This window comes from Plectropomus leopardus, chromosome 4 (genome assembly GCF_026936395.1).
Source record: "Plectropomus leopardus strain MGB_pleo_1.0 chromosome 4, ASM2693639v1, whole genome shotgun sequence".
Classification (NCBI taxonomy): Eukaryota; Metazoa; Chordata; class Actinopteri; order Perciformes; family Serranidae; genus Plectropomus; species Plectropomus leopardus.
Genome location: NC_142179.1, coordinates 5,613,053 through 5,627,602, shown reverse-complemented (window position 1 = coordinate 5,627,602; position 14,550 = coordinate 5,613,053). Strand labels below are relative to the sequence as shown.

Here is a 14,550-nt window from a genome sequence, read left to right as displayed (position 1 = left end):
CTAAAGAGCTTTTCAAAAAGAATGAAGTGCTTTTTGAAAATGAGGTCTGAGGTACAATAGACAGTACATGCGGTTTCATACAAGGTCAAATTTGTGAATTCAGCGTGAATTTCTGGGTTTAATATTTCCGTTTTTTCACTGGTGTCTATGCACGACTAACTTTGGTGGGATTAATCAATAATTTCTCATTATGAACAATTTCTATTTTCTAAGCAATGATTTAAGTTAAAATTTTTCAAGTTTCAGCTGGCAGCGCCAAAACAGACAGTATATCCCCGTTAAGTCAAAGCAGTCATTACAAAGATAGACCCTTTTCATACAGAGTAAAACCTTTTTTGTCTAACCAGGAACAGCCTAGAAATCGCTCAAACCCAATAGACCCTATTTAAATAAACAGTAATTTCAGTGTATATAAAGCCAGCTTATTTTCACATGTTACTGGGTGAATTAAGGGTTTATTTCAACCAAACCAGAGTTGGTTATTGTTAAAACAGTGGAAAGATGAACATAGACAGTTTTTGTGAGTTTTATTGGTTTCTGTTGACTTATAATGATGCGTTTTTAACAATAATAAAATTACTGTTTATTCAAATGGAGTCTGGTGGGTTTGGCGATAGTAATTTTAGGGCTGTTTCTGGTTAAACAAAAAGGATTTTACTCTTTGACAAAAATGTTGACCTCCATAAGTTTCCTTTTCATGATGTCAGACATTTATTATAACACTATGAGCCGGTAGCAAAAACAAACACTTTTTATTGGAGATAAATCAATGATGCACAGTTGCCCATTGGCGTTACAGTGCAGCCTGTAACACCCCTGCTGGCTACAGCCCTCTCGCTTACTACTGGACCAAATTCAAAAAATAATGTTACCATTCTTTACGTAGACACAGAAACATGAGAAAATAAGGTCCGGGATAAGAAAAATACCAAAGTTACACTTTGAGAAAGTTTAACTTCTATGCAGTCTGTATTTTCTTGCTTTGCCACTCTGAGGCCACAATATAATTTTTTTAAATAATTGTTTCATCCTGTACTTACCATATACTATTGTGTTTGGCTGATTCAAAAGTATCATATGAGTAAAGCAGCTGGGGGGTCTATGTCTTTTAATTAATCACGACAACCTTTAATTTCTACTCTACTCAATTCTTAAGGGCAAAACTTACTGCGTTACATAAATATGTAATATATATGCATATTATGTATCATCTTTAATTGGTCATTGTGTTGTAAGGGAATCCTTCTCTGAATTTTATTTGAGTTACAATTATTTTTTGCCTACATGTGGCGTTTTGGTTCAATGTTAATTTCTATTGTAATCCCTGCAGCAACATCAGTGTGTAATATTTGTGCAAGAAGACCAAAAATTTAGGTCATTGTCGCAGTTGCCAATTAAAAAAGAAAATTATGCACAGATTAAGAGCTGACACAAATAGATGCATCCTTACTGTGATTCATTGTTCTTCTTTTATTATATAGGTCAGGATGTTTTAATGTTACTGTAAGTATTTAAGACATTATCTAAAAACCGTAATCTATGAAAAAACAGTCTTGATATTCTTGTTTTTCCTAGTTAGATTTACTACCGAATAACTCTTAACAATCTGATCCATCGCAGCCCACAAGAGATGCCACCTGTACTGCCAGTCAAGGGAGACAGGAGACGTGGCGTACATGAAGCTGCTGGTGCATGATGGGACTCGCTGCTCATACAAAGATGCATACAGTATCTGTGTGCGTGGAGAGTGTGTGGTAAGAATGCGTTCAAACTAATGATGTTGACACATTAAAAGCTTCTTTTGGTAACAGGACACATCAGCAGCTGCGGGCTCTTTGAGCTCTGAAAGCTTTAAAGGACTTCACTGAATTACAAACTGCACTATCAGTAACAGGTTCATCATGTAACATGCTGTAATTAGATCCAGAGCGCTGGTCTAGAAGATGCACTATTATAGCAGAAGCTTTATAATGATGTTTTGTTTACTACCAACATGTCCTGAGGTTTCCCCCCCGTCAGCAGAAATTAATTAAAGCAGAATGTCAGTGTACACATAAGTGTACACATAAGTAGCTGCATGTTGTTGCTGTTGCAGCCTTTTTTCTTCATCCAACCACAACTTCCATTCCACCATGTGTTAAGGGTTAAAACAGTTTCAAGGAAATGTGTCACAGCTACAAGAACTTGGCAGCTAAAACAGTGTGGCTAATTAAAAGCAAATGAAAATGAAGATAGTTATGGCAGGCATATCCAGTTATATTAAATGCCAGATTTGAATAAGATGGGATGCATTTTACAGGATAAGTAGTGAAATATTTAAAATAGTTGCTTTATATCTTGCAGCAGGGATACTCAGCTTGCGTTTGGGGGCCACTTTTGCAAAATGAAAGGATGTTAGGGGCCAGCTGCAGCAGCTTCATACATGTTTCCAGGGTTTTTTTTTTGTAGTATTTCAGAGTACCTCTATGATGATTAGGACATTTCATTTTTAGGACATCGCTATGGTTTGAGAAGGTTTGTAGGATTTTCTAGGATTTTAGGACATTTTTGGGATACAAGAGCATTTCCAAGATTTTAGGACATTCAATGATGTTAGGACATTTCTAGGATTATAGGGAACTTCTATGATCTCAGGATGCTTCCAGGATTTAAGGACATTTCTAGGGTTTTAGGGCATTTTTAGGGTTTGAGAACTTTTCTAGATTTTTAGGACTTTTCTAGGGTTTTAGGACATCTCTATGATTGTGGGACATTTGGGGCTCAGCTAGGACCTCTGTCAGGGGTTCGAAGGACCCTCCACTGGCACTTTTTTTGCTATTTTGATGCGTTTTTTATGGCACTTGTGTGTACTACACATACAAAAAAAATTCCTAGTGTAAATTAATTTATTTTTATTGTTAATTAGAAAATGGGCCAGACTTGGCCCGTGGACCGTAAGTTGAATATCACTGCCTTTCAGGATGAGTAATGATTTATGAGTCAACATATAAAGTGCTGGAAAAAGTACTTCGATCTTTTTTGAAAGTAGCAAAACAACAGTGTAGAAACACAATTAAAGTCATGCCTTGAAGTGAAAGTACGAACGTATTAGACTCAAAATATACTTAGATCATGGCAGTGCAAGAACAGGCCCTGAGCACCGGAGCCATGAAGGCAATGGTCTACCATAGCAGACAGGACCCCTGGTGCAGGCTGTGCAAAGAGGCCCCTGAGACAGTCCAACACGTAGACGTGACAGTGTACAGGAACATCTGTGCAAACTACGGATTTGAAGTCCCCAAATCCCGATGTGACACAACACCAAAAGCGGTTGGGAACAACAGGGCTAAGATCCTGCGGGACTTTAAGCTCCAGACTGACAGACAGCTGCTGGCTAACCAACCAGACACAGCGGTGGCTGACAAAGAGCAGAGGAGGGCAGCTGAGGGAGATGTGACAGTAACATTATCAAGAAAGAGCATGAAAAGACTGAGAAGTACCAGAGGCTGAAGCAAGTGGTCCCATCAACGGCTGTGGTCCCCAGACTGGGGAGTGGCTCCCGAAAAATTCCAGATACAACATCTTCGGTTTCTGTCCAGAAGAGTGCGGTGTTTAGAGCAGCTAAGATACTGCACCTCTAACTCCCAGACTTCTGGTAGAGGACCGAGGCTTTTTTAAATACAATATAATATTAATATAAATATTGATGCATTTAAGTGTTTATCACTTGAATGCTCACCTGTCAAAGGTGGAGCTCATGTTAAAAGATGTATATTCTGTCAGGTTACATAACCCTTTATAACCTGGCTTGGTTTCTTTCAAAAACACGAGGAGAAGGCAATGAGCAACTAAAGAAGAAATGACCCAAAACATTGCAAGAAATTCATAAAAATTACAAGAATTATGTGAAAATTAGTGGGAAAAAATAATACATTTTAAAAAATAGATAAAAAAAACAAAAGAAAGTTAAGAAAAAACATTGCTTAAAAATTGCAAAAAACATTGCCTAAAAATTATAATAATTTTGTAACATAATTTTAAATATTTAATGATAATTTTTTTTTTAATTTCTAATTGTTTTTAAAAATTATTTTCTGAAACTACCAATTTCTTGTCATTTGTGAAACATTACCAAGTTGCTCATTGCCTTTTTCACATTATTGAAAAGAATCGCACCATTTTGCTCAGTTCAAAGGTTTAGATACTTGTGAAAGGGATGTGAAAGCATCACAAGGAAAGTGATGCCACCTAAGGTTGATCTATAATATGGTTAATCTATAATAACACATCATAATGGATTTTTTGGACATGTTTTGTATGTTTTGTAGAGTACCTGTAGTTGTCAAACAAATATTGTGATAAAATAAAGTGCAACATTTCCCTCTAAAATGTAGTAGAATAGAAGTATAAAGATGCATAACACTGAAAGAATCAAGAAGCTCAAAATTCTGCTTTAGTATAGTACTTAAGTAAATATTCTTAGTTACTTTCCACCAATGAAAGGATCTTAAAAACGCACTCATGGTGGCGCTTTTTTAACTGGATCTGTATAACATGTCCTTTGGCCCACTGTCAAACTTTTCACCAAATTTCCTTAAATCTGTTTATTCTATCAGGCCGCAGCCTGCGAACACAACTCTAAGTCCACGCAGCACTAATAAATTCATTGCTGTTGAAGTCTTAAAAGGAAACATCTGACAGGTTGCTTCTCATTAAAACCAGTTTCTGAATGTTATGGTTCCAAGATGAAAAAGAATCTCAGCTCTTCTGTGTATTTGTTGTCTTGGTCTCCAGAGAGTCGGCTGCGACAGAGAGATCGGCTCCAACAAAGTTGAGGACAAATGTGGCGTTTGTGGTGGGGACAACTCCCACTGCCGCACCGTCAAAGGGACCTTCACCCGAACTCCAAAGAAACCTGGTAAGAACATATGAAACCAGCACAAACACGACGCCTGCGACAAGAATTCTTTTAAAGCACAAAGAGGGTTTTGTTGTTGTTGTTGTTACATGAATGATTTTTCCTAATTCTTTCCCTGCTTGTTTTCTCAACTCCAGATTATGAATGTTTATAATCTGTTATACACTTTGAGTGAATGATTTGCTTTTTTAGACACACACATACTGCATTTCTTTGCACCCATGAATATATTACAATAACTGATATGAGACGAAAATACACAAGACGAAGGCAAAGTTTTAACACTGTGCAGTGTTGCATTTAAGTCCATTACTTAGCTTTCATATTAATTCATTTGGCAGATGACGTACAAAAGAACAAATTTAATTACATCAAAGACTTTGTGGTTGTGTTAAGAGACTATTTTTGCTGGGGTTTTTTTTTTTTTGTTTGTTTTTTTGGCAACAATTTTTTGACGTGAATGCTTCGTTAATAGGGGGCTGACTATGCAGTTAACAACACTAACTAGCAACATTTAATGTCCTGCCAATCTGCTCCCACAAATGGGCTTTTCTGTCTTTGTAGTGATCGTTTCTGACTGCCATCGTAAGGCTTGGGTTAGACAGTAAAAATGAGCTCCTCTCCAAAAATTTGAGAGATTTTCAGCTAGAAGTGCTTGGAGCAGCCACACAAAAAGTCAAAGCACTCTGAAAGAAGATACTGAGTGCAGCTATTTAACACTCCCTCCTCATTCAATTCAAACTCAAATTGCTCGGAAACAAACACTAGTTAGACTCATAATGCTTATGTATCTCCATAATTAATATCCCATTAATTTACTCTTCAGGGATAAGACTGTTATTATTCTATAATTTTCTAATTTTTTAAGACCAAAACCAACAATGTGTCATATAACTTTCTGAGCCTGCCTGCAGCCCTCAGCCTCAAATGTTCATCATGAACAAAGGCCCAATTTTTAAATAGTAAGGGTATTTACAGCAGCAGGATGATGTACGTGGGATTTAGCCAAAGAGACTGTGGTGCTGTAAATAACCACACGCTCCAGCAGCACTCCTAATGAATGGTCCAGCTCCAAAAATATTAAATCAATATGTGGCAGCAGGTTCTTTAATCGTGGGGGGGGGCACAAATAAATGACTGTGTGGGAAACCCCGTTGAGTCAGTTTAATTGGTTTGAGCTCTCTGGTAATGCAGGATAAAGCATCATGGTTGTTGCTATGGCTCACCATGCACACGGACTTGAAGTTGGTAGTTTAATTATTGAGAGACTCTCGAGACAGTGCTGTGTCCTGCAGATGGAGGCAGCTAGCTAGGCAGCGGCCAGCTTCTCTACATGTACTGACACAAGATAATTAGTGAGGAAACATGTTGCACATCTGTACTTCAACTTTAGTAAGCTGGAGAAATATCAGATAATGAAGAGGGCACAGCATGATGCTTAAGAAAAACACTTGTAGCTGTAGTTCCAGCTTTAATCACCCTGCAGGTGATAAGCATTTAAAAAAAAAAAAACTAAGCGCTGAGAAAGGACTTTTTTTTCTAATTTTGGCTTAGATGAGGGACATACAGATTGAAAAGGTAGTATTTTATATTTATTTTAAATAAAAAAGTCAAACCCCAGCCACCTTCCTCCTCTGAAAAATGAAGTACAGTTCCACAAATGCAGCACAGAAGCTAAGCGGTGCACTGCTCTGAGAGGGGCAGCAGCAAAACATATTTTAAGTGTAAACTTTAACAGTGCTCCAAAAATGTACAAAACATCAGTTATAAGTGACACAAAAGTTACCTGAAAATAAGTTGGTTTTTTTCTTTTAATTAACAAAGATGTAACAAAATTACCTTTAATTAAGCAAAAGCAGTGATTTACAAGACAATTACCCGAAAATTTTAAAAAAATATAGCAAGAAAACAAAAACAAACAAGAAAATTATTTAAACAAAGTGCTAAAAAAAGATATTTCTGTAACATGATTTTAAATATATATTTATAAGATTTAATATAAGATATGATAAGATAAGTACAGTAATCTTGACATTATTTTGAGGTCGTTTGGTCACCTTTTACAGATTTTCTGCAGTTTACAGCTCATTATATTTTCCCATGTTCTAGAGAGAAATGAAACCAGATTTCTCAGGTGTCACAAGAAAACTGATGTCGATCCAGGTGTTAAAGAGTCAGCCTCTCATCAACACACAACACTTTAGTATTCATTTTCAGCCCTTGACTGGTTCTTTCAATCATTTATTTTACTTTTTGCCAGCTTAAGTTTGACTTCCTATGACATCCAAAATCTGACCGTGCAAACAAATTTGGATTTCTCAAAAAAGAAAAGCTGTGACGCACAGTCCACAGGGCTGAAGTGGCAGAGTACCAATTCTGATTTAGTGACAGTGTGCACTTAATATAAAAAGAATAACTGTTGACTGGCCTGTAGTAGCAACTGGAAACATTCCCAGTTTCCACATCTCAGATGGTAAACCTCGGAGCAGAAAGCTCACTGATATGCAGCTGGACAGAAAGAAGGAATTTAACCACCTTTATTTCCTGCAAATGAATAAAACTGAGGAAAATAGTGAGGGAGCTGGCAGACGACTCTGCAGAGTAATCATGCAGCTGGAAACACATACAATGATAACTCCAGGAACAGATCATCCTGACTGCTGCAGATGAGATTGAGAAAAGACAATGATTGCATTTACGTCACTCCTCTGCCTTTGTAGGATGCAGGAGGGGGGTGCAACAGACACCTGCATACCATTATTTCAACCGAAGACTGTAAACAAAGTGAAAATTAACACAATGTAACAATGTAAGGAAGGAAGAGCCTGCACATGATATTCTCACAATGCTGCTGTCTTCTTGAAGAGGCTTCTAAACTCAGGGAGAACAGATATCATTTTTTTCTGGATTTTTTTTAGTAAATGAGACTGATAATTATTATTTGGAACAACAAATAACAACGAAAATATTTCTGTTGAAGTTTAGAATTCAAACTCCAACACAAATTTTTATTTACATGAACATTTACTTTAAACATCAAATGCAAAACCAAGTCAAAGTCAAGTGAAATTTTAAATAAAAATGAATAAATAAAAACTTTCTTAGGTTTTACAAAGTAAAAATCCCTCCCATGCTGACACTCTTTGTACTTTTTAATCAATTAATTTAATCATTGATCATTAAAATAAAACGTTGATATGGATGATTGGCAAAATGCCAAATATCAGCCCAAATAATTTGCCAAGCCGATAATCTGTCGACCCCTTTTCTAAAGTATAACAAAAATGACAAACACACATCACAAACTGTGTACTAATCTAAGCAGGTTTTTTCATTCTCCGAAAAAAGCAAATGTCTCTCAGTCACATCTTGTTGCATGGTGATACAAATATTTCAGTGATATTGAGACATGTACCAACTGTGGTGTGATTGTGCAGTGGTCACAAATGTTACAGTATTGTGTATCAAACGTTGGTGCATTTATGAAAAGCCCCTCTGAGATCATAGAGAACATTGCATCCACCTCGTGCAGATGTCTGTGACTTTTCTACTGTATTTGCTTTGAACTGGCAGCAAATAAATGAGTCTGTAGGGAGAGTGCAGAGCGACACGGAGCTGTGCGGAGTATCTGACAGCCGTCACTCCAAACACTGGGTTCGTATGGATTAAGAGAACGTTATTAATTAGTGGAGAAGCAATTTAGCCCCTCTTTTAATTTTTATTCGTTTGTTAATGCAGTATGTCTTTCTTTTTATTTTTTTATCCAGTTTGTAAGTTCAGAAACAAAGTGGGCTTTCCCCTGTTTATGAAGTTTTTCAATTAAAGCAGGTTATCTCCACTCTGCAGCCACACAGGACACACACACACACACACACACACACACACACACACACACACACACGTTTTACACTGTTTCGGTGTGAAGGTGGATGAGTGTGAGTATGTGATTATTTCTTTTTTAATTGTGTTTCACATTAACCTCCAGCATGAAGAGAATAACAATCAGTGACGGCGTTGCGTTTGCTAAAACGGTTTCATGATGACCTCTGAAATCCATTTCTGATGCCAGCCTCATCTGTCAATAATTACTTGTCATTTGACTGAACGACTGAGCGACATGATGTCACAATGTCAATAGAGAGCTTCAGAGAAAAATTAAAATTGACTTTCTGAGGGCCTGAATATGACGGCTTCATCAAACCGTTTCAGCGTTGTTGAAATTGTGATCATTCTTTTTTTTTTCTGTTAAATAACATCTCACTTTCTTCTAACCCCTCACATTTTTTAACAGGGAAACAGTTAAGCAAGAGAGCCCAAAAAGAAACCCCTTTGTTGGAAAACACAATATGCAAGTATCCAGTGTCACTGAATCCCTCACAGCCTCTTTCCTAGCGTTGTCTGTGCAGCTTGTAGTGCAGATTAGAGCTCTGATCAGGCCCCAAAAATCAGCCACGATTCTACACGAACCTGCATCGTTCTGCCCGAGCCCGACCCACAGCAGCCCGATTCAAAAATCTGCATTTCTACTGGAGAAGAAATATATTTGTTATATTTTATGCGCTTAGGGCTGATGTGTTCCGCGCACCCCTTCTCCTTTTCCTTATTTCAATAGTCTTACGTCTTGTGCACGACGTGTTGAGCAGAGTGGGCTGTGTCCCTCAGTCTTGAGCGCAGGGTGATCATGGCGATGTGGCGAGCACATGATGATCTCAGGTCTTTGCTGCATGTAACGCACATCTCCACCGCCGGCAGAAGAAAGCACTTCCAACCACATCAAGGGCATTTTGAAAAATTTCTCTTGGTTTTTAAAATTTTATGATGATTTTATGATTTTACACTATGCTGCCCACTTACCTGTTAATTTATTTATTTATGTAATTACTCATTTGCCAACTGAGGGTTTTATTATTAGAATTTTTATTGTTTAATGATCACTGAGGTCTGACTGCTTCATTTGGTTCTTCTCATGTATTTGCATGGCTGGAATGAGAACAGAATCATTGATCCTCTGATCAGCAGTAGGCGGGTTTCCATTAACCCTCAAAATGGGCAAACTGAAATTGAGAATATAAAGTACGCCTAATGGAAAAAACACATTACACTTAACATAACAGTTTTTACGTTCACCTGAGGTGGTATTTCAAGCAACTGGAAAAGGCAATATTTCGCAAAATTGCAATGGAATCATTTTTTTGGCTTTTATAGGTCACATGATGTTATGGCTATGTGCTTGTCGGAAGTAACTGGCTCCCTCATGATGCAGCAGGAGCTACAAGATCTGTTACTGCATCGCATAACTCTTCAAAAGTTGAGCGGATCATCCGGAAGTTTTGAATCCACGATTTCTCTGTGAAATTGTGGATTATCAGCTCCCAGAAATCCCTCATACCTGATCGCGCCCATGTATAAGGGGCTGTCCTTTCCATTATCGCTTAAATAACACACCTACGTCGCCTTCGATTGTAAATAATGGCTGCAATGGCTGCAAAAAGACACACAGAAAGGCATGCTCGTTCACTGCTAGTGGCAATGAGAGAGGAGTTAAAAGTCGCTTTTTGCCGTGTTTACTTGTGTTTAAAGAATGCAAAGGCATTCATTTGGGTGGAAAAGGGATATTTCTTTTGTTATTCGTCCTTCTCTTGCGTACACTCTCTATCTTTGCCGGTTCTCCACCATGTTGCTGCGTTGTTCAATAACTTTCCCTCTTTCAGTCCTCTTTTTCTTTTTTCCCTCTTGAATCCACCAATTAAACTCTTGCTACTTATGCACGAAAATTGCCAGGTTCTTTAAAAAAAAACAAACAGCTAAATTAGTAAAAAAACAACTCGATTCAAGCCCAGGTACAATAACAAGAAATCACATCGGGCCCAATCGGGCTCAGGCAGAGAATCAGAGCTCTACTGCAGATGGAGGCCTAACGCTGTAGAGACCTACTGTAGAGACATGAGTCATTACGCTGCTGTTTCCTTTGTTCTTTGTTCCTTGTCACTAATTAAGTGTCTATTTAGGTCTGACTCGACTGCAGTAACTGCAATGGGCTCTTTATCCAGTCAAGTCTCCAAAACTCTCTAGAAATGTTTTTTAATTGTATTTTAATGTTAATAGCTTAAACAGTCTAACAAACAAACATTCAGACAAAATTGTCACACAGACCTTTGGAGGCAATCTGGGATGTTATTATAATCTTATTGAACCTCATCTGGCATGCTGAAGCTCAGTTCAAGCCAAGCATCCACACCTGAAGTGTCCTTTTCGACATCTGGCTTGTGTGCAGTACTTTAAATCAGTCTTCAATAAACTCTGCAATCAAACTGTTATTTCTATCAAGCAGCTCGTGGTTCCAAAATGGACTGCCATCACAAAATGTTATCTCAGAAGTGAGAGGGCATCTTTGCCATTTTTCAAAAGTTAGATTGCACTTTATCATCTTTAATATACCGCAGATACCTGGTGTGAAACTCTGCTACAGCGTGTCAGTGCATTCATAACCACCTCAGTGACGTGCTGCTTCTGCCTCAGGAGGTAGAGGAGAGTCTGGCCCTCCTGTCTAATCAAAGGGCGAGTAATTAGAGCGCTGCAGCTCAATCCTGCTGATTGGCAAGTGCCACCCTACCGGCAAAAATAGCTTGCCTCCTTCATCCACTGTGAATTCCTCAGGTGCCTGCTTGCTAATTGAACATGCTCCCACTGTACGTGATGTTGTTGCAGAGAAAGTGTGAGCCGGTAAAACGGAGATGGAGAAGAAACCCTGCGAGACTAACTCACTGATTTATTTCTTTTTGAAGGGAAGACCAGAGGAGCGTTCTCTTTGCCCAAAGGAGCTCGAAATGTGTTTTTAAATGAAACTGAAGACTCTAGAAATGTACTCGGTGAGTCACGGTAGGTTTGTGAGCGGTGGACATCCCTGACAGAAGGCCACTTTGCTGCCCTGTAGTCTGAAAAAACTGCTCCTGATACCTCGTTGAAACACGGCTGAAGGCATTCACATCCTGTCTGCAATTAATCGATATAAAAGCAAAGGACGGGAAGATCATTTGAGAGTTGTGTAATAGCAGTACAAGGTTGTTATTGATATTTCTAAGAGTCCTTTGACACAGACGGATGTGAATGTGCGGCTGTTTCAATCAAAGTTTTACTTGCAGGCTTCTACAGCGAGAAACGAAGCCGACAAGTAGACCTTTCCTTAACTTCGTCAAACATCTCTGTAGAGCAGGCGTACTCAACTTGCTTTGCTTGGGGGCCACTTTTGCAGAACGACAGGAGGCCAGGGGCCAGTCCCAGCAACTCCATACATGTTTACAGGATTTCAGGACCTATAGTTCTAAGATTTTAGAACTTTTGTTAGATCTGAAGATGTTTCGAGGATTATAGGAGGTTTCAAGCATTTTAGGACATTTCTAGCATTTTAGGACATTTCTCTGTTATTAGGACCTTTCTCAGATTTTTTAGGATTTTAGGATGCTTCTAGGATTCTAGGACATTTTTAAGGATTTTAGAACATTTCTCAGATTTAAGTCTTGTGTTGGATTTTAGGGCATTTCTCTGCTTTCAGGACATTTGTAGGGTTTTAGGACACTTCGCAGGTATAAGACATTTCTTGGATTTTATGACATTTCTCTGATTTTAGGACATTTCGTAGACTTTAGGACACCTCTAGGATTTCAGGATTTTAGGACATTTCTAGGATTTCAGGACATTAGGGGCTTAGCTAGGACCTCTTTTTGGAGGTGTTGGGGGATCCTCCACTGGCACTTTTTTGATGAACAAGATTTAGTTTGATGCTGTTTTATGCAAATAAAAGGACATCAACAATTTCCAGTGTGAATAACTATTTTTATTGTTATCAGAAAATGGTTTTGGGGGGCCACTTGGCAATCTGTTGGGGCCCAGATTTGGCCTGCAGGCCGTAAGTTGAGTATCACTGCTGTAGAGCAAAGTCAACCAAACTTCTGCAACATGCGTGATGTCCACCGCTGCAAACCATCTTGTTTTTTTCTGTATCAGCTTAACTCACCTGTCTCTGTCTCTATCTTTCCTAACCCTCCATCCTCTGCTTCTGCTGCCGCTGCTGCAAACTTGGCAAAGGTTACCTTAAGATGTTTCTCATTCCTCCTGGAGCTAGACATGTGATCATCCAAGAACACGAGGCCTCCCCTCAAATTCTTGGTAAGTGTGACTTTCTGATTTACACATGTATGAAATCAGAGGGAAAATGTCACCATTCTCCTCCTGGAAGACTAATGAGAAGATACGCTATAAAGTCAAAGATTACAGACTTTGCATAATTTATTCTTGTCTCTATGTAGGCAGAGAAAATTGGTCTTAATATTGTTCATTTATTATTTATCAGTCTATTAAAGAGAGATTTCTGGATTAGTGGGATCTCTCTCGACTGACTGCTTTCCAGGCCTCCACTGCGCTGAGGTGAATTCACAGTCACAGTCGAACACGTTTGGAAAGAGCAGGCGTTATTCATGACCAACATAACAGAAACAGAGAATAACTCAGAATGAAATATCTTCGTTTCTCTGCTGCAGGACGTGTGTAGGATATTCTGAACACAGAATCAGAGGAAATGAACTGTGATTTCTATTTACAGTGGAGAAAAACAACAGCCCAACACTGAAATATTTTTTTGTTTTTTATGTTTAAGTGACAAAAACCTTGCGTGGCTACAGGAGTTATGATTTTCTTCCTTTTAAAGCGTAGGAGGAAGAAGTGTTGCGTTATTATGAAGCCACAAAGCCCTCTGAGGGGGACTGGACTCTTAACGGACAACTAAAAGTACAAACAAAACAAAACCAAAACCAAAAGTACAACCATAAAAGTTTGAACAGAGCAAAGAACACAAAAGTTATTTATTCCTTTAAAACAAACAACTGTGCACCTTAAAAAGACTGTCAGACGGATCACTGACAGCATGAAAGAAGCAGCTAATCTTGTTTTTTTCTTGTTCTCGAGTGGCCCGAGGTAAAGCGTGATTTATTCAGGATCCACGAGGTGAAATGGGTCAGCATCCGTCTCCTCAGCCAGAGGCACTGTGTGTTTTTCACAGCCGTGGTAGAAATACCCAGATCTTTAATTTAGAAAAAGTAGCAAATGTGGCAATACTACTACGTCAGTGTAAAAATACTCAAGTTACAAGTAGAAGTCCTGCATTAGAAAATCTTGCCTAATTAAAAGCATCAAAGTATTAGCTTTTAGCTAATACTTGCAAAAGTAAAAGTACTTATTATGCAGAATGACCCATTTGAGAGTCATATATATTAATAAATGTATCAATTTATTTATATTTTGTATCAATAATCTAAATTTGCTAAATAACTAAAGCTGTCAAATAAATGTTGTGGAGTAGAAGGATAGAGTTACATAAATACAACAACCTTAAAATTAGGTACAGCCTTTGAGTAAATGCACTAAATGATGGGAGGAGAGAGGTGAAGAAGATGAAAATCCTTTATAGCTAATAGAAAAAAAAATCTTGTGTGAAATAAATCTCTATAAAAATAAAATAAACAAGATGATAAATGTCCCTCATATTATAAGTTTAAAAGCATTACGACAAGCAGCATGATGCAAATTACTGGATAATATATAACGGTGAAGGAGTTATTCATCAAAGAGGAATCGTGCTTGAAAAGCATACCGGGCTG

The 14,550-nt window shown here is 38.1% G+C and overlaps 1 protein-coding gene across 3 annotated transcripts in view; it reads left to right on the top strand.

The window, feature by feature from the left end:
- Positions 1–14,550, top strand: part of adamts3 (ADAM metallopeptidase with thrombospondin type 1 motif, 3) — a 180,808-nt gene that overhangs the window by 129,660 nt on the left and 36,598 nt on the right. The window contains exons 14-17 of one of the 3 annotated variants that reach the window (XM_088076379.1): positions 1,621–1,754; positions 4,774–4,897; positions 11,683–11,766; positions 12,983–13,063. In XM_088076379.1, the coding sequence (XP_087932505.1) occupies positions 1,621–1,754; positions 4,774–4,897; positions 11,683–11,766; positions 12,983–13,063 (423 nt within the window). The remainder of the gene's footprint in view (positions 1–1,620; positions 1,755–4,773; positions 4,898–11,682; positions 11,767–12,982; positions 13,064–14,550) is intronic. The other 2 variants (XM_042488052.2, XM_088076380.1) reach the window with 2 other exon arrangements.